Below are 20,412 nucleotides of genomic sequence, written 5' to 3'. Positions count from 1 at the left end.
ACATGTTTACTGTTCTAAAATATTTTAAATATTTCTCAAAATAAAATATATTGTTTTCAAAGGGGAAAAAAGTTTAAGTTTTTTACCCAGACATTTAAAAGAACATATTTTAGAGCAGTAATCACTATTCCAGGAAACCATGATATTTTTATCCAAGGTTATCATACCGTTAGAATCTTATACCGGCCATCCCTAATTCTGATTTACAAGCACTTATATTGATTGCATGAACTTTTGATTCGACACTTGATGTTTTTTTTCTATCCAGTAAATATAGATTTAATACAAATGTTACTTAGATCTGTATATTAAACTGTTCTTTTTTTTTCATTTCAAATGCATCGGTGTAGTCAGAATTTGGAGTACACTATATGAAATACGAAAATAGTTTTTGCTCTTGCGTGTTAATTTTTGTTAATTAATACAGTTATGTCAGTATTTTATATTATGTGTGTTGGATGATTGTATGTTGTGTAACAGTCACAGTGATTTGTCATTAGAACGAAAAATAATTATAATCTATGTTTAATTTAGCCACGGACTTTCTATATTCTAATTTCAGCATCCAAAACACAGCTTGTGATATGAGCAAAAGTCATCCATCTGTGTAAATAGCTATATAAAACAAATATTCTGGGGAATAGAAATGAAAAACAAGTATATTTGAGTCATCTGAAACATGCTGTAGCTTTCATTCGAGACTCTCATAATGCATTTGACATTGAGCCTACAAAACGTGCCAAATTTAGATCGATGCTGTACGAGAGAGACGTGTCTGTTTTTATACATCTCATTTCCCCACGCACAACTAGTTTCAGGTTCACTTGAAGTAAATTTAGGCTTAACGTTTATACTGAATGCCACTAGATTTTCTTTGTGTTTTATACTTATGCTTTTCATTTATTTTGTATGTTTTCTATTGTGAATGCATTTAAATTTTAATTCTTGAGGGAAACATTAATTATTTTAGAAACATGTTTCCCTCAATTTAAAATTTAAATGTACTAATGAATAAATGAAGTGTTTGTTTTATTTAGACTACTTATTGCTAGGGCTAAACTTGATCTGCGGACGTTTTTTGCTATTTCTGCTGAGAATTTTGCTAAAAATCTGAGGATTTCTGTGGATATATTTTGGGAGTATCATAACTAAAACCTTAATATGTGAAATAAAAAATAAACTTTTTAACTTTTATTTAATGTTTAAAATGCAAATCCAATTACATTTATTTTATTTGGTAAACAAAGCAAGTCTTTCATATAATATATCTACTAAAACACAGAAAATATTACTTTACAAACTGTATTGTACATAAATCAGATGAACATTTTCATATTAGTCAATAATTTTACTTAAATTAATAAAAAAACTGAATAAATATAGATTTACACACATTTATTCAAGTAAATAAACAGAATTAATGATGGGCTAAAAATCTGTGGATTTATGCGCGCGCAGATTCCGTGTGGGGCTACTTATTGCCTATTTTGCATTTTAATTTACAAATGTGACTCCTTCTGTTCTGAACTTGTCTGTTTTGTTTAGTTTTTTTCCATCTCAACTGTGCGACTTATGTTCCACAAAGTGCACTTTTTACTCAGCTAGTCTAGTTGTTGATCATCAGGTGTGTGTGTGTACAGGGGACTCTCTGGGCTGTGACAGTGAAGAGGGCCCTTCAGCAGCGATGGCAGAAGTGAAACAGGAGATTCTCAGTCAAACGGACTTGTACAACACATCGCACGATGACCTGAACGACTCCATGCTCATGGAATCCAACGACATCAAGATGTTCTTCCGAGAGGACAAAGCTGCGCCAGGTGAGACTGAACAACTAGACCCATGGCTTAGATAATGTTCTTTCCATTATCTGCATCATTTTACAGTATAGTCAGCGTATAATTCAGAGTTGAACTTTACCTATTGCATAAGGTGCAACACGTGACTTTACTCAAGTATGAACATGCATGTCATTATGAGTGTGTGTGTGTATACTGTAAATGTGTGGATGAACAGGTCTAACTGGTTAAAGGTATAGTTTACCCTCAAAATGGAAATTTACTCACTGTGAAGTTGTTGAAGGTTTTGTGAAGTGCTTTGAAATGTGCATTTTTTATTTAATGTTTGATGTAATCTCAGCTGAAAAATGAAGAGAGGGTGGGACATAGAGTAGCTTCTCCCCTTTTAAAAAAACACCCAATAGCATTTGGTTTTTATCACAGCTCGTCCAGTGAGAATGGTTTAGCTTAAGCGCATCAAATGAAAAGCAAATGAGAACCCTCTTGAGGGGGGCGGGACATGTCAGATACTAAAGAGCATTTGATTGGTCAAGATTTCATGAGAAACTAAAGTATGAGGTCACGTGGAAAAAATTGTTGATACATTAAGGTGGCAAACTGCAAACTTTGGATGTTTATATCAGTTTTAGCTCTTACGTCATCTCCATGGCCATCATCTTTATGTCTGCGCGGACAACAACGATGTTATCATCCACTGTTTCTAGTTTTGGATTTTCCTCTTGTCTGCCATTACACTCTCTTCTTTACTAACGGCAGTACCCTATAAAATTATATTTTTGCCTTACTCCGCTTTCCTGAGCTGTTTTCCTTTGCCCTTTTTGCTTTTTTCCCCATCCATTATTAAATTCGATAAAGAAATAAGTTTCAATATTATTAACACTGGAATTAAACTCCAGAGTTAATGCTCTTCAGTAAGAAAGTAACTTGTTTATATCAGTTTTATATTTTCTAAATACCAGATTTGTTACTGTTTTGGATCATGTTAGCTAATAGATTTGCTTAAGACTAAAAGACTGAAACTAACATATAAAAATCTTTATTTAAATTTCATGGGACCTTTCAAAAAAGATGATGTCAGTGATAACATTTTGAAGAATGCTGGTTTATGGGACTTCTATGGTAGGATAAAAACTACTCTGGAAGTATATGGGGTTCTATCAACCAGCATTTTTCAAAATGTCTTATGTTGTTTAACAGAAAAAATAAACTCAAATAGCTTTTAAACAAGTGAAGGGTGAGTAAATGATGACAATTTTCTATTGAATTTTTGATGCCCATGGTTCCCACACTTCTTGAAAGTACTAGAAAATACTTGAATTGAAGACAAATGAATTCAAGGCCTGGAAAGTACTTCTAAACAAACAAAGGTCCTTGAAAAGTGCTTGAATATAAAGATTTTGGTGTTATTTCTACAGTGATTTTACTGTGCTGCTTTCAAAAACGGAATGAAAAAAACTAAGACATTCTTAATTTTAAAATCTTACATTTAAATCTTATGCAAGAACGATGACAAATAATGAACCTTTAATTACTATTTTAGAAATCACATTTCAATATTACCAGACTTGAATTCAATTAATTGTATTAAGTTTTTTGAACATGACTGCTAAAAACGGTCTACATTTATGAAAATTACACATTCAATGTAAAAATTAAGTGTTAGTGAAATTTGAAGTAAAGGGCAGCATAGTGGCGCTGTGGGTATCACGATTGCCTCACAACAAGAATGTCGCTGGTTCGAGCCTCGGCTAGGGCAGTTGACATTTCTGTGTGGAGTTTGCATGCTCTCCCCTTGTTCCCCAGGTGTTCTGGTTTCCCCCACAGTCCAAATACATGCGGTATAGGTGAATTGAATAAGCAAAATTGGCCGTAGCGTATATGTGTGAATGTAAAAGTCTATGGGTGTTTCCCCTTGTTCGGTTGCAGCTGAAAGGGCATCCGTTGTGTAAAACGTGCTGGATAAGTTGGTGGTTCATTCGGCTGTGGCAACCCCTTATTGATAAAGGTACTTAGCCAGGGGTGGGCAAACTCAGTCCTGGAGTGCCGGTGTCTTGCACAGTTTAGCTCCAACTCTAATCAAACACACCTGGTTATAGGTTTTTAGTGATCTTGAAGACACTGATTGGCATGTTCAGGTGTTTCTGGTTAGAGTTGGAGCTAAATTATGCAGGACACCGGCCCTCCAGGACCGAGTTTGCCCACCCCTGGGTGATATATGAATGAACGAAAGAATGAATGAATGAATGAACGAATAAATTAATGAATGACTGAGATGTAAGGTACTGGAAGACTTTCATGTTGCTATACAGTATATGATGGGGGTGTGAATTACAGAGGTGCTGGATTTAAAAATATTAGTGATTCAAAAAGTCCTTGAATTTGGTGTTCTTGAAAGAGTGGGAACCCTGGATGTCAACTATTCCTTTAAAACTGAATTTCATTTTTTGAGTGAACTATCCCTTTTAGTAAATACAATTGCAGTGTTTTTGGTGCATGATTTTACATATTTTTGCTTTGTAGTTATGTTTGTCTGTCTGTCCTGTGTTTTTATACAGAGGGTCAGCCAGTGAAGAGAAAGAAAGGTCCTGCACCTAAAATGCTGGGGAATGAGGTGTGTAGTGTATGTGGAGACAAAGCATCTGGCTTTCATTACAATGTGCTGAGCTGTGAGGGCTGTAAAGGTTTCTTCAGACGCAGCGTGATCAAGGGAGCGCAGTACTCCTGCAAGAACTCTGGCCGCTGCGAGATGGACATGTACATGCGCCGCAAGTGTCAGCAGTGCCGCCTGCGCAAGTGCAGGGAGGCAGGCATGTTGGAGCAATGTGAGTCACACTCTCCTCAAGCATCAGAGCCCATTTACAACACTGTCGGGGTTTTTGGAAGTCACTTTATGTTCACCAAGACTGTGTTTACTTGATCAAAACACAGTAAAGTGCTAACATAGTAAAAAAAAAAAAAAAAAAAAAAAAAAAATATATATATATATATATATATATATATATATATATATATATATATATATATATATTTAGATTAAAAAAACATTTATAATCGCACCAAAAAAAGTTATTATTATGAATTTTGTTTTTGGTCAAAATAAATATTCAGGTGCACAGCATTATTTTAAAATAATTAACTAAAAAGAAAATCCTGAAGCTACATTTATTTTTCTTATTTGTAATAAACAAAACATTAACAGGTTAAAAAAAGACATAAAACACTTAAACCTATTTAATTTCAGCTGGTTACCAGGAAAGTAATTCTCCGTTTAACCTAAACAGGAGAAAAAACTGAAACACAAGTCTAGTGTAGGCATATTTATTTCTATATATAAGACAAAACCACAACACAACACTTTAAACTTTAAAAAGATAAATTTCTAAAAAGAAATATTTGAACAAAAGTAAATAAAAGCAGAGAATATGAAAGTGTAAAAACATGAATACAATTAAAACTGCATTTATAGGTACAAAAGATAATGAATCTTTCTTTTCCTAACAAATTGTTAATTACTGCAGTCTATTAAAAAAATTATATATATATATATATATATATATATATATATATATATATATATATATATATATATATATATATATATATATATATATATATATATATATATATATATATTAGTTATAGTCAAAATTATTTTAATGATTTTTTTCTTTTAAATATTTCCCAAATGACGATTAACAGTAAATTTTCACAATATGTCAGATAATATTTTTTTTATTTTAGAGAAAGTCTTATTTGTTTTATTTTGGCTAGAATAAAAGCAGTTTTAATAAAAAATAAAAAAAAAACATTTTAAGGTCAAAACTATTAGCCCCTTTTAAGCAATTTTCTTTTAAGCAATTTAACCTGCCTAGTTAACTTAATTAACCTAGTTAAGCCTTTAAATGTCACTTTAAGCTGTATAGAAGTCTTGAAAAATATCTAGTAAAATATTATTTACTGTCGTTATGGCAAAGATAAAATAAATCCGCTATTAGAAATGAGTTATTAAAACTATTATGTTTAGAAATGTGTTGAAAAAATCTGCTCTCCTTTAAACAGAAATTCGGGAAGAAAATAAACCTGGGGCTAATCATTCAAAGTGGTTTCATTAATTCTGACTTCAACTATATATATTACAATTAGATTTTTTAAGATTTCAGTATTATTTAACACATCTTGTAAATAAAAGATTTTTTGAAACCTTGCGTAATGGTATAATTAATAAAATCTCAAAAAGGGATCTTTCTCATTGTAGTGTTTTTATCTGAACTATAAACCTTTAACGAGGTACTGTGATAATTTGACTTTGAAAAAAAATTGAAATAAGGGCTTAAAAAAACACATTTCTTTTTCATGTCTCACTATCTCCATCTTCAAATCTCTTATCTTTTCTGATATGATCACATATCACTATCTTGTATTTTGCTTCTTTTAGTAACAGCTTTATCTCACTGTTTTATAGGTGTGCTGTCAGAAGAGCAGATTCGACTAAAGAAGATGAAGAAACAGGAAGAAGAGACAGCTCGTACCTCTACAGTGGCGACACCGAGCCCTGCACCTGAGATGCCTCCGCTGGCTCCTGAACAGCAGGAGATGATCGAAAAGTTGGTGGCCATGCAGAAACAGTGCAACAAACGCTCTTTCATTGATCGGCCCAAAGTCACTGTAAGTGCATTCATTTGTGCTTCAAATTTCCAAACCGACTAAAATAATTTAACTATAATCTGACTGTAAATGTGCAACTGAAAAAATGTGACTGTAGCTTGACATTATTTGTACACCCCATATTGATTACAATTGCATTCTTCCCTTGCTTATGAAGACATTAAACGGTTATTTTTTAATCATTTCATTTTTTCCATGTCATTATAAATCCATGAGTCGATCTTACCTTAATTAAACTCTTCTTGGAGTCACAGTCATTTAATTGTAGGGTTTTATTTATAGTGATTGATTAAAGCATATTAAATATGGTTAAAGTCTTTGTGAATCAACCGTTGCTGAGACGTTTATGTTGCATGTTAACAATGAGTGCTAGCAAAATAAACATTGTAAAATTTGATTTCACACTGACTTTAATGGCTGTCATTCCAGCACTTTAAAATAACTGAAGGTTATTCATTTAAATGTTTTGGGTTATCCTTTTAATCCTCTGAATATTTAACAAAACAGTATGCCAAGTGGAGCAATTTTCTCCAATCCTCTGATGCATTGTTTCTAAAAATTTACATGAAGACGTGTTGTTTTTTCAGCCATGGCCACAGAGTCAGGACCCACAAAACCGAGAGGTTCGACAGCAGCGCTTTGCTCATTTCACAGAGCTGGCCATCATGTCAGTACAGGAGATTGTAGATTTTGCTAAACAGCTGCCCGGCTTCCTGGAGCTCACCCGAGAAGACCAGATCGCCCTACTCAAGACCTCAACCATAGAGGTTAGACCCGACTGACCCATAACACACATTGTTTTCTGTCAGTTCTGTTGCTGTTGTGGTGCACACAGATGGAGCACTGTTGTTTGGCAGCCAGATTTCGACTGTTATTTCATAACAGGAAGTACTTCAGAAAAAAAATTGCCATCTGGTGACGAATGTCATTTCTCATGAAAAACCAAGCAGAGCCTGTACTGCTTGTTTTACAAACCTGTTCGACTTTTGTCTTGCAGATCATGCTGCTAGAGACTTCCAGACGTTATAACCCAGCGATTGACAGCATCACCTTTCTTAAAGACTTCACTTACAATAAAGAAGATTTTGCGAAAGCAGGTACTGTATGAATGATGTAGTTCAGTCATGACACTTTAGATCAATGGTCTCAAACTCAATTCCTGGAGGGCCGCAGCTCTGCATAGTTTAGCTCCAACCACGTCCAACTCACACCTGCTTAATAGTCTTTTGTAGTCTTGAACACCTTGATTAGTTGGATCAGCTGTGTTTGATTAGGGTTGGAGTAAAACTGTGTAGAGCTGCGGCCCTCCAGGAATCGAGCTTGAGACTTATGCTCAAGATGGTGCAGCTTAATATGTGTATGCAGTGTTTCGTCTAGGATTTTTTCCAGTTGTGACGGCAGTCCTTTTTTTACACAGATCTACCAAATACCTGTGGCGTTATTTCAATGACAAATGTCGTGAGCGCAGTATTAGATGTCGAGATCGCATTTATGTATTAACCTACATGTACGAGCATGTGAATCTCTGCTTGCGCGCTGATTTTCTTTGCTCGTGCACAAAACTTCTTGCAAACGCTGCTGAGTGCGATTTGGTGTATTTATGTAACAAGTACGTCTCCAGCATTTATTAGATTTGCTAGGAATGGTTATAAATGTCTCTAATAGACCCAGAGAGTAGCATTAATGCTTCCTGAAGTAAAGTGAAATAGCTATACGTTGTGTTTGCTGGCCTCACGCATCACTCACCTGTCAGTCAGCACGTCACCTTAAAGGGTTAAACAAATAATGCACAGCACCTACTACGGTTACAGAAAAGTTTGCGCTGTTATAATTCACTTACCCTTTAATACGTTTTGGTGCGATTATCACCCGCTATTAAAAAAAAAAATGTTTTGAATCAGAAGCTGGAATGTAGCTGTGGCGGGATGAATTTTGTCGTCGCGCCCCGCCATGAGAGAAGGAATGTAGCGGAAACCATGGTATGCATGAAAACCTTCCACCTCCCCAGCTTCACCTGCCAAGATCTGTGACAAAGTTCGTCTATGTGTGTGAAGCGGACAAATGTGCATCTATATATACATATCTTTGCTTGCTGCTGCAAATGAATACAGAAATGTGTAGTTATTTGCAGCAGTAAGAAAAGATATGTATATATATAGATGCCACATTTGTCCACTTCAAACAAGAAGGGTGCATCTCAATCAGCACTCTTGTTCAGTGGTCAGTGCACTGATCAGGTCGCCACCATTTTAACTGTTGTCTCGATGGCCAAATTCTTGTTCACACCATGAAAAGTCCTGCAATGCACCGTGATAATCAAGGGGCTTTGATTTGCACTATTCGGCCTTAATGGCATTCTTCCAACATAATGACAAATGAGAAATGCCATTTTTTTTTTTCTAAAAAAGAATTTGTCATTTATTTATTTTTAACATGAACAAACAAGGCTAGATAGGTTAGGAAAAACATAGCAAACATTCATAGCTGTTTAATGGTTGAAATATTGCTATTATATGAAAGAGTTGCTGTTAATTAGGGTGACATGGTGGCGCAGTGGGTAGCACAATCGCCTCACAGCTAGAAGGTCGCTGGTTCGAGCCCTGGCTGGGTCAGTTGGCATTTCTACATGGAGTTTGCATGTTCTCCTTGTGTTGCCGTGGGTTTCCTCTGGGTGCTCCGGTTTTCCCCACAGTTTAAAGACATGCATTATAGGTGAATTTAATAAACTAAATAGGTTGTAGTAAGTGTGTATGGATGTTTTCCAGTACTGGGTTGCAGCATAGAAGGCATCTGCTGTGTAAAACATATGCTGGATAAGCTGGCGGTTCATTCCACTGTGTCGACCCCTGATTAATAAAGGGTCTGAGCCGAAGGAAAATTTATGAACAGTTATAAGCTATATTAAAAAATTTCAAGGCTAAATACAATTTATATATAAAAATGATTAGTTCTGCTGTCCATTTAGATGATGTACAATGAGGATGTCCTCATGTCACACTCAGTGTGTCCCAATGTATAGTGACCCAAGCTCACTGCACTTACCAGTGCGCAGATTTTTGCACACGGCCTACTTATAAATGACCTTGGGAGCAAGAGTGCTAACTGAGATGCAGCCGGACTCATACGCCCTCTTAGAATATTCAATGTGTAGTCACTCACAGTAAAGATCAACAGGTTTTACATAATGCTACAAAATTGTGTGACCTGGTTGAAAACACTTGCATAACCTTTTACATTTGAGAATCTGAAAATGTACTCACTCCTGTCTCTCATGTGGCTTCAACCCTTTAAGTTTTTCTGAACTTCTTGACATTGGAAAAAGCAAATGACATCCATTTAGTTATTAGTATCTTGCTTGTTATTTTAAATGATAAATAAAATATAATTGGATTAAATAAAAACACTATATAAAAAGCAACTATATTTTAGCTGTTAAAAACATTTCCTTATAACCTGAAATGAGATCTTCCATAACTGTGGTTTTATTTGTGTGGTTTTATTTGAGAGCTGTTTTTGTTGTTTGTGTACCGAAATGATCTCTGTCCTGTCTGGTTTGTCCGCAGGGCTGCAGTTAGAGTTCATCAACCCCATCTTTGAGTTTTCAAAAGGCATGAATGACCTCCATCTGGACGAGGCAGAGTATGCTTTGCTCATCGCTATCAACATCTTCTCAGCAGGTCAGTTTGACACGCAAACACCAATGTTATATTGTTTGTCTTCTGGTAAGTCCGAACAGCCATTTAAAGGCACAGATCACACAAAATTGAAAATTAATTTTAAACCATTATGAATTTCTCTCTACTAATATTGTTTATATAAATTCTGACTTTAAGCTTTTGTTAAAATGTGAATAAAAGCTGAGAAGTATTTTTTCTTGTACTTTGTCTTAGTATCTTTTATGAGAAACCTGTTCCATTTCTGATTAAATAAATAAATAAATACTTGCTGGTTAAATAAAAGTAACTTTAAGTCAAAGGTTTGAATGATTTCGGGTTTGACTGCATAAATAGTGGTAGTATGTTAATAGGACCAGTGTATATTAAGCTGTTTGTATCTTTTTACATCCTGTAGGTGGCACTAATAATTTCACTATTGCACTATTCATTCATTTGTTCATTTTTTTGTTGGCTTAGTCCCTTTATTAATCCGAAGTCGCCACAGCGGAATGAATCGCCAACTTATACCGCATGTTTTTACGCAGCAGATGCCCTTCTAGCGGCAACCCATCTCTGGGAAACATACACACACACACACACACGCACACACACGCATTCACTACTGACATTTTAGCCTACCCAATTCACCTGTAACCATTGCACTAGCAACATATAATTAAATACAAAAACATATATTACAAGCAGTGTCGTTTAATAGTGTTTATACACTCACTGGCTACTTAATTAGTTACACCTTACTAGTACCAGGTTGGACCCCCTTTTGCCTTCAGAACAGCGTGACAGATTCATCAAGGTGCTGGAAATGTTCCTCGGAGATTTTAGTCCATATTGACATGATGGCATCACGCATTTGCTGCAGATTTGTCGGATTCACGTCCATGATGTGAATCTCCTGTTTCACCACATCCCAAAAGTGCTCTATTGAATTGAGATCAGGTGAGTGTGGAGGCCATTTGTGTACAGTGAACTCATTGTCATGTTCAAGAAACCACCGTGTGATGATTCACCCTTAATGACATGGCACGTTATTCTGCTAGAAGTAGCCATCAGAAGATGGGTACACTGTGGTCATAAAGGGGTGGACATGGCCCAAAGTGTGCCAAGAAAAGATCCCCCACACCATTACACCACCACCAGCAGCCTGAACCATTGATACAAGGCATGATGGATACATGCTTTCATGTAGTTGATGCCAAATTCTGACCCTACCATCTGAATGTTGCAGCGGAAATCGAGACTCATCCGACCAGGAAACGTTTTTCCAATTTTCGATTGTCCATTTTTGGTGAACCTGTGTGAATTGTAGCCTCAGTTTTAGTGTTCTTGGCTGACAGGAGTGGCACTTGGTGTGGTCTTCTGCTGCTGTAGCCCATCTGCCTCAAGGTTAAACATGTTGTGCGTTCAGAGATGCTCTTCTGCATACCTCAGTTGTAACGAGTGCTTATTTGAGTTACTGTTGACTTTCTATCAGCTGGAACCAGTCTGGCCATTCTCCTCTGACCTCTGGCATCGACAAGGCATTTACACCCAAAGAAGTGCCGCTCACTGGATATTTTTTCTTTTTCCGACCATTCTCTATAAACCCTAGAGATGCTTGTACGTGAAAATCCCAGTACATCAACAGTTTCTGAAATACTCATGCCACGTTCAAAGTCACTTAAATCACCTTTCTTCCTCATTCTGATGCTCGGTTTGAACTGCAGCAGATTGTCTTGACCATGTCTGCATGCCTAAATGCATTGAGTAGCTGTTATGTCATGAAATGATTAGAAATTTGTGTTAACAAGCAGTTGTACTTAATAAAGTGGCCAGTGAGTGTACATTACTATTAGAGTGATAATATACATTTTACATAAGCTTTATTTTGAAGCTTTTTTTAATTTTATACATTTTTTAGAGTGGCCTGATTTATTTATTTTTTTAAGACTGTTGGAGAAAACAGCCATTGACTTGCATAGTATCTTTTGTTCTTTTGTATGGAAGTTAACGGCTTTTTTCCCATAAAGTCTTCATTATATCTTCCTTTGAAAAGAAGAAAGAAACTCAAACTGATTAGGAAACAAAGGGAGAGAGTAAATTATGTAACTATTTAAATTTTGGTCTCTTTAATTGGCCATATTTCTCTTTTAAAACATAAACCCTATTTTCATGGGTGAAAGAATTTTTGGAGAAATAGTAGTGCAGTGGGTTTTTAATGAGAACAAAACCTCCCAGTATAGAATTGTATTTGCATCCAATATGTTTCTAACAGTTAGGCCTTTGTTTTGTGTCCCAAACAATATGATGCATTGTTGAATAAAGTTTTTTGAATAAAGACAAACATTAGCAACCTTATGAGGCGGAATCCATTTTTAATTACCCATTAGATTTGAGTATATTCCAGTTAGAGATAGGCATCTGGTGTGCTGTTAGTTTATTTTTGAGTTTGCTAATGAGCCATGCTACATCACTTCCCAAAGCACTTCCTCACAAAACTAATGAAATGCAGAATCATTCATTTGCCTCAATCACGCTTTCTATTCTTGTCTCTTGTGTGTTTGTGTGTTGGGGGAGGCAGACCGACCAAACGTGCAGGATCACGAGTTAGTGGAAAGACTACAGCAGCCATATGTGGACGCCCTCCACTCCTACATCAGAATAAAACGACCCAATGTGAGTATGGTTTATGCTGAAAACTGTTGTGCTGCGTAATTTAAGCTCCCCTGTTTATTTTTTCCCTAATTTCTGTTTAAAGGAGAGAAGTTTTTTTCAACACGTTTCTAAACGTGGTTTAACTAGGTTAATTAGGTTAACTAGGCAGGTTAGGGTAATTAGGCAAGTTGTTGTATAATGATGGTTTGTTCTGTAGACTGTCGAAAAATATTTGTCTAAAGGGGCTAATAATTTTGACCTCAAAGTGGTGTTTTAAAAATAAAAACTGCTTTTATTCTAGTCAATATAAAACAAATAAGATTTTCTCCAGAAGAAGAAATATTATCAAACATACTGTGAACTTCCTTGCTCTATCAAACATCATTTGGGCAATATTTCAAAAAGAAAAAAAATCCAAAGTGGGGCTAATATTTTGACTTCAACTGTATATATATATTTGTAACATAAATGTCTGTAATTTGCAATTGAATGCATTTTGATGATTTTTTTACTCTTAATATTCTCTTTTTTATACTTCTACTAATACATAGTAGTAATCTTTAATAGGACAAGTGTATATATAGCTGCTTGTGTCCTTTTACGTCCTGTAGGTGGCACTGATGATTTCACCATTGCACAAGTAATATAATAATACTATTATTATAAGCAGCCTTTATTTAAAAGTGATTACATATTACTTTTATAGCATTTAAAAATATTTTGTATACAAAGGCTTGTATTAAAAGTTTTTTCAAGTTTAAAAAATTTGTAATGTGTTAGTCATCTGTCTGTCTGTCTGTCTGCCTGTCTGTTACCTACTTACTTACTTGCTTACTTACTAACTAGTATATATGTGTGTGTATACTGTGTATATATATATATTAGGGCTACACAATATATCGTTTTAGCATCGATATCACAATGTGTGTATCCGCAATCGTCACATCACAGAATTATGATATTGTAGTTTAACAGGAACTACAGTTCAAACTATACATGATTTGTTGAGTCATTGCAAATTTTAACCATAAATTGATCAATTAGTTTATCATCTGCATGTGTTTTCATGGCATGTGACTGTGTGAGCCTTTCAAGCCACTTTAAATAATTCAGGCACAAGAACTTATGTTTGCAACTTTAAGAAAGATTCATTTTATTTATGTTCATACATGTTCATACATACATTCATTTATGAAGCTACACCATACAGTGTTCTTTTTTACTGTGATTATTCAGTTTGTGCTGGAATACTGCTTGTGATGAGTTTATTATATTTCATGCAGATGCACTCTTATGAAAACATCTCATTTAATCAAATTTTATGCATTCTTTCCAAATAGAGCTATTATTTTCATCTGCTGAAATTATACTCCATAATCGCAATATGTATCGCAAAAAAATCAGATACCGCATTGTATGTTTTTTTCCAATATTGTGCAGCCCTATGTATAAAGTACATCTGGAAAGTATTCATAGCGCTTCACTTTTTCCACATTTATCTATTTTACAGCCTTATTCCAAATTGGATTAAATGAATTTATTTCCTCAACATTCTACACACAATACCCCATAATGACAATGTAAAAAAAGATTGTTTGAAATTGTTGAAAATTTATTGAAAATAGAAAACCTGAAAAATGTACTTTCGTATTCACGAAAAATGTACATCAGTATTCACAGCCTTTGCTCAATACTTTGTTGATGCATCTTTGGCAGCAATTACAGCCTCAAGTCTTTTTGAATATCATGCCACAGGGAATGCACTGGGAATGTTACTCTCCGGATACACTATATTTATAAACATTTTCTCAAATATATGCATGCAATATGCACAGCACTCGCATATATTATATCAAAACAAACTTTTATTTTGAATTCAATTACCCAGCTGTAATATATAAATATATATATGTATATGTATATATATATATATATATATATATATATATATATATATATATATATATATATATATATATATATATATATATATATATAATTCTCTTTTTTAAACTAAAACAATAAAATGACTAGAAATAAAATAATTTATTTCAGTTCATTGTACATCCAATCATTATTATTATTTTGTTTATTTTTTATTTTTTTTGGTGTTTACTATGCATTCTAATCACCCTCTACTATATGATCCTCCCTAGGATCATCTGATGTTTCCTCGGATGCTGATGAAGCTGGTCAGCCTACGCACTTTGAGCAGCGTCCACTCAGAGCAAGTGTTTGCTCTGCGCCTCCAAGACAAAAAACTTCCACCTCTACTTTCTGAAATTTGGGATGTTCACGAATGAGCGGGCGATCCGCCAGGACTGAATGAGCCAGTGTCAGGGAAACGTGGGTGGACAAGGGTTCCTCTACCGACAGAGCACAGGGTCACAATGTCCTTCCACTGTCATGAGAAGCCTGCTTTTACCATTCTCTTCCTTGACCTCTAGATTTTTTACCCAGTGGTCAGTGAGAGCTGCTTCCTTTGAACGTGCTATTGATAGACTGTATAGCCAGAAGTAGCTCAGGGACCGATCAGAGCAGGTAATGGTTACTCGACCATCGTCCGAGCTTTGGGGATTTGAATGGGATTGGATTCAGAGACTTGCTTGCTATGATGAGCGACCACGAACGTGTGGTCACTTTTTTATTTTTTAAGTTGTTTATATCTAATGTTTCAGCACCAAAAGCATCAAGCAGGTTTTGGCGAAGGTTTCAACCATCTGTTTCATAGACGAGGTTGTCTTGAAGGTTTTTCATTACAGAAATGTAGTTTATTTACAGTGTTTTATGATTCCACTTTGGCTGATTGGTTCGAAATGGCTGGCAGACATCTAATATTTTAAATATGCATAGATCACGCACAGAATTGAGGAACATTGTCTTCTCTTAGTACAGGCTATAATTCACATATTTTTCCTATGTGACGTTTGACATGCATTTAGTCTTGTAAGTAATGTTAAAATGCAATCTCCTTTTAACACCCAGGTTTTTTTTTTTTTTGGACAAAAACAAAGTCAATCAGCGCTTAACTAGTGCAAGCCATCGTGATTCAGAGCCCATGTTACACTGATCAATCGTATCAAAGCTTTCACAAGGAATTCTGTTTTCTGCTGGTTGGAAAAAAGGAACTGAGAAGCCAAATGGCCAATTTTAAAAGAATAAATATATTCTGAATCAGTAAGAGTCACTGGAGCCGTTGAAAGCATGTTTTATCAAAACAACAACAACAATAATTGCTGCTACTTTACTCTCACTTAATCCATTCAAGATGTAAGTGACTTTGTCTTTCAGAAGAACGCTAAAGATGAATTAATTTAGAAAGGATGGTGCTTGGTGATGAATAAAATGCAAGTCAGCTGCTACTGATTCACTTCGAGAGTCATTAAAACATATATAGGCAAAACAAAATGAATGTCCTTGATGATATGAAGCAAAATGGTGCATGAAAGTTTATATTATTTATGACATTATTACCTTTAATCCAAAGCTTTAGAAAATGGTCCTGAGCACATTCAGACTAAGCTTTCTGTTGCCTAATGAGGTAGATTAAATGTTGGGAATCTGTGAAAAGTCGATCTTCTTGACTGCAATCACACAAACGAACATAATCTTGCTTTGTTATATAGACTTCAGGATCCAGGATAAGCACAAGTGCTATTAAGATTAACAATATAGCTGTATGCTTCTTTTTTTGAACTTTTGAAGTGCCATTAGCATTGACTTGTTTTTTTTAAAAATATAAATACAAAAGTTTCAGCAAAAGAATTCAGTGTTTTACTTATGGAAAAACAGTCATCTACATCTTGAATGGCCTTGGTAAACTTAGTAGTTTTCAGTTTTGGGTAGAATATTCCTGTAGCATGAATCAGTGTGCTGCTTGACTCACAGCGACTACTGAGATGCATAGATAGCTAGATAGCCTTGCGTGAAGCATTCTGAAGACATAATGCAGACCATAATTATTCCTTTAACATTACATTATAATGTTTGGTTACTTCCGTCTGTAAGCTAACATGCTGTACTTTGTTTTTTTTTTTATTCACTTCTAATTAATGGAGGCCTGGTTTAATAATGTTTGAATATGCATTCATCAAAACTCAGATCGTTATTAACCGTGCCACTTATGCCCCACAATGTAACTCAAGTGAAAATTAGTGGATGATATTGTCATAAAAAATAACATGGGTATTTAATGTTGTATTTCATCACCTTGTTGTATTTTTTGTTTCAAAATGTTATAATTAGTTCTATATACACCTATTCAATGAGGTGAGTTTAGTCATTTTTATTACTATTTTTTTTATTTACTCTTGCTAATTAATTTAATTGACATCTTTAATATTTCTTAGTTGATTTGCAATTATATAGCATAATATGTGTTAACTATTTTGTTTGTACCTCACTTTAACTGTATAATGTGATTCACAAAGTCTGAATGCACTCAGAACAAAACCTGTCCCATTCTCCTCAAGATATTGATCTTAAACTGAACTGTATCACAGGATTAGCTCTGAAATAAGGGACTAGGCAAATGAGAGCAATTTGTAACGTCTTACTCTGTAACAATGCAAATATCCAGTGTGAGCATGCACAATTCAGGTTTTACTGATCTTAAAAACCACTTAAGAGACGACAAGGGTTGTTGTGAATCAATGCATCATGCAAACTAACATTGTAAAAGAAATGACCTGCAAGCATAATTTCTGCGATTGACTAATACAGTTTGTTTGCCCTGACTGTGCAGATTGAGAATATGTTTGCTGACATGTGTGTTTGTGTGTGTGTGTGAGTATGTTTGAGAATATGTTTGATGAAGTCATATGGCCGTTTGTATGTTTTTTTTTTCTTCCTACCGTTCTTGTCTGGCTGTCAGCTAGTTAAATTGCTAATGCAGATTGTTTTCCTCAAGCTCATTTTTTATGAGAAGTTCTAACCTTTCACAAGGGCTTGACAGTTCAAGTGTATAACTGCAGGTGTCTTTTGCCTTCTGTTCGTTCAGATTTCAGGACTATCCCGGGCGCACTGAACAGCCAAACCCTGACAGTTAATATGCTGAATCTTGGTTAATAACAGTCCACTGAAATACATAACCTCCCTGATCTTTCAGTTGAACTGATATTGGAAATGTGATGAGGCATATTTGATTTCTGATCGTCAATAACGAGCGTTAACTCATGCTGCTGTAAGCTTTATTTTCTCCAAACTGAAATGATGGAATGGTCTCCTAGCAGAATGCTGCTACATGAGGCAGAGTGTAATGCAAAGTTGATTGTAGATCTAATTTATTTTTCACCCTCAGCCCAGTGGACCTCATTACTCTGATTAACGTCTGTCTTCAGTAGAGAGAGTCACATCACAGAGGGTGACAACATAGAAATGCAACCTTATGTTTTAACGCCTTACGTCTTGGATGTAAACTGCTTTATATGTGTAAATTAAAAGTAGACTAAATTTATTGTTCTGTGAGAGTATATATTTATCTGATAAAAAATGCTGAAAACTTAGATGACTCGAAGCCTATTCTTTATACAGAAATACATTTACCTAAAACAGGGATCCTCCGTATTGTTTCTGTCTTTTTATTATTATTCTGCTGTTTTTTAATAGATCAGGGTTGGTTGACCCTGGAAATAAATACTGAATCTGAGCTCACAACGTTGGTGTCAGTAATTTGTCTATTAGCATGAGTTATGAAAGCATCTCTCGGCATCCTATTTTAAGGAAATATGAGCTTCCGACGGAAGCAGTGTTGTGTTTGTTTACTCAATCAAACCCACCCTCCCTGAGCAATATGCAAATAACCAGCCGCCTACGTCATTGGACATCAGTTTGTGCCTCAGAAATGAACCTTTCGTCTTACCTTTCGAAGATATCTGCTCTTTAGGGCGGTTTTACTTTTACACTCGTTGGTTCTAATTTGTCATTGTTAATCAAACAGGTAAACGACAGGAAAAGCCACTTCTCATTTATAAATGTGTGTGAACGTGAAAGTGTGTCCCCTCTGAAAGAATGAATGGTTCAGTCCAGCCTCCGGCTGTATGCGGAACTCACGCTCGGTACAGTAGTTGATGGGGAAATTCGATTCTTTTTCAGGGAATCGGTTCTCTTGAACAGTTCGTTTCAATGAATTGGGTAGCTTTTTATTTTTTGTCTGAATTCATGTAATTTATTCCGACAATGCAATCAGACAATAGTGTTTTTTATTATAGAACAAAGGATCCGACACTTTAAAGTCAAACTATTTTAGGATGTTTGCTTATTTTATTGTAAAGTACGTGCACCATATAGAACAGAACTTACAATAAGGGAAATAATAAATCTGCTGGGAAAAATGAAAATAATTTCTTTACATCATCATGCTGTCTATGACAATCTGGCTTTTTCTTGTATTTTTTTTCAGTAAAACATGACTTGGGAACTGCATTTTGATTTGTACTATATTTGGACTATATGTGAATGGTTTACGTCATAATTACATTACAATGCATTGTGTTCTTGTGAAAATACCATATCCCAGCAAAAAACAAGTTATGTTCATTTAACTTTGCTTCCATTCATTCATTCATACTAATTTGGGATCGCCACCGTGGAATGAACTCCCAACTTATCCAGCACATGTTTTACACACCAGATGCTCTTCCAGCTGCAACCCATCACCAGGAAACATCCATACACACTCATTCACACTCATACACTACGGACAATTTAGCTTACCCAATTCACCTGTACATCTTTGCACTTGTGGGGAAAACCAGAGCACCCGGAGGGAACGTGAACAGGGAGAACATGCAAACTCCACACAGAAATGCAAACTGACCCAGCCGGGGCTCGAACCAGCTGTGAGGCGATCATGCTACCCACTGCACCACCGAATCCCTGCCTTTGTTTAGTTCCCACTTATTTATTTTTGGGATCTGAAACATCCTGACCTTGTGGGAACAAGCAAAGATAACATTTCAGGAACAATACTGGACTCAATATATATATATATATATATATATATATATATATATATATATATATATATATATATATATATATATTTTTTTTTTTTTTTTTGCTTGTTTAAACTACTCATTAAAATTTGCTGTATCAACACAGTTCTTGAGATTTTATTGGGACAACTTAATTGTTTTTGTGTTTAATCCATATAAATTTGTTAAAAGTTTGACGTTAACTTGATCAATTTGTATTGGGACAATATGAATGGATTGTCTGGAACCCTGCATTTTTACAGTGTGCGTCTTCAAACCTATAAGAAACGAACGTTAACAATTTTTTTTCTGTAAACCAAGCTGGCTTGTGCAAACATTAGATGTTATAGCACATTTTTTTGCATCAGCCTGCATGTGCATTTCCATACAAAAAAGACATTTCAAATTTTGACTTTACTTGGTGTTAATTACTTAAGAATCATATTTAATTTTGCTGTAGTAGGTTACACAAAGTAAAACACATTGCTCTTTTTATCATGGTCATTCAGGTAATGTAAGTTAAGTTAATTGTCCAAAATGCCCCATAGTATGCAGATAGTTGACCCAAAAATGTAAATTCTCCCATCATTTACTTACGTTACCCTAGACTTCTCCTAGAGTTTTTTTTTTCAATTATTCTGTTGAACAAAAAATGCATTGACACCCATA

The 20,412-nt window shown here is 35.1% G+C and overlaps 1 protein-coding gene across 3 annotated transcripts in view; it reads left to right on the top strand.

Annotated features, from left to right (window-relative positions):
* Positions 1-18,424, top strand: part of nr1h3 (nuclear receptor subfamily 1, group H, member 3) — a 32,884-nt gene extending 14,460 nt beyond the window's left edge. The window contains exons 3-10 of one of the 3 annotated variants that reach the window (XM_087259294.1): positions 1,641-1,817; positions 4,352-4,618; positions 6,259-6,461; positions 7,049-7,228; positions 7,459-7,558; positions 10,025-10,138; positions 12,696-12,790; positions 14,926-18,424. In XM_087259294.1, the coding sequence (XP_087115420.1) occupies positions 1,641-1,817; positions 4,352-4,618; positions 6,259-6,461; positions 7,049-7,228; positions 7,459-7,558; positions 10,025-10,138; positions 12,696-12,790; positions 14,926-15,072 (1,283 nt within the window). In that variant the 3' untranslated portion in view covers positions 15,073-18,424. Of the gene's footprint in view, positions 1-1,640; positions 1,818-4,351; positions 4,619-6,258; positions 6,462-7,048; positions 7,229-7,458; positions 7,605-7,756; positions 8,339-10,024; positions 10,139-12,695; positions 12,791-14,925 lie in introns of those variants that run through there. The other 2 variants (NM_001017545.4, XM_087259295.1) reach the window with 2 other exon arrangements.
* Positions 18,425-20,412: the final 1,988 nt, after the last annotated feature.

This window comes from Danio rerio, chromosome 7 (genome assembly GCF_052040795.2).
Source record: "Danio rerio strain M-AB ecotype USA chromosome 7, GRCz13ab, whole genome shotgun sequence".
In the NCBI taxonomy this organism is placed as follows: Eukaryota; Metazoa; Chordata; class Actinopteri; order Cypriniformes; family Danionidae; genus Danio; species Danio rerio.
The sequence above is the reverse complement of the archived record's forward strand: the minus strand, read 5'-3'. Positions and strand labels throughout refer to the sequence as shown.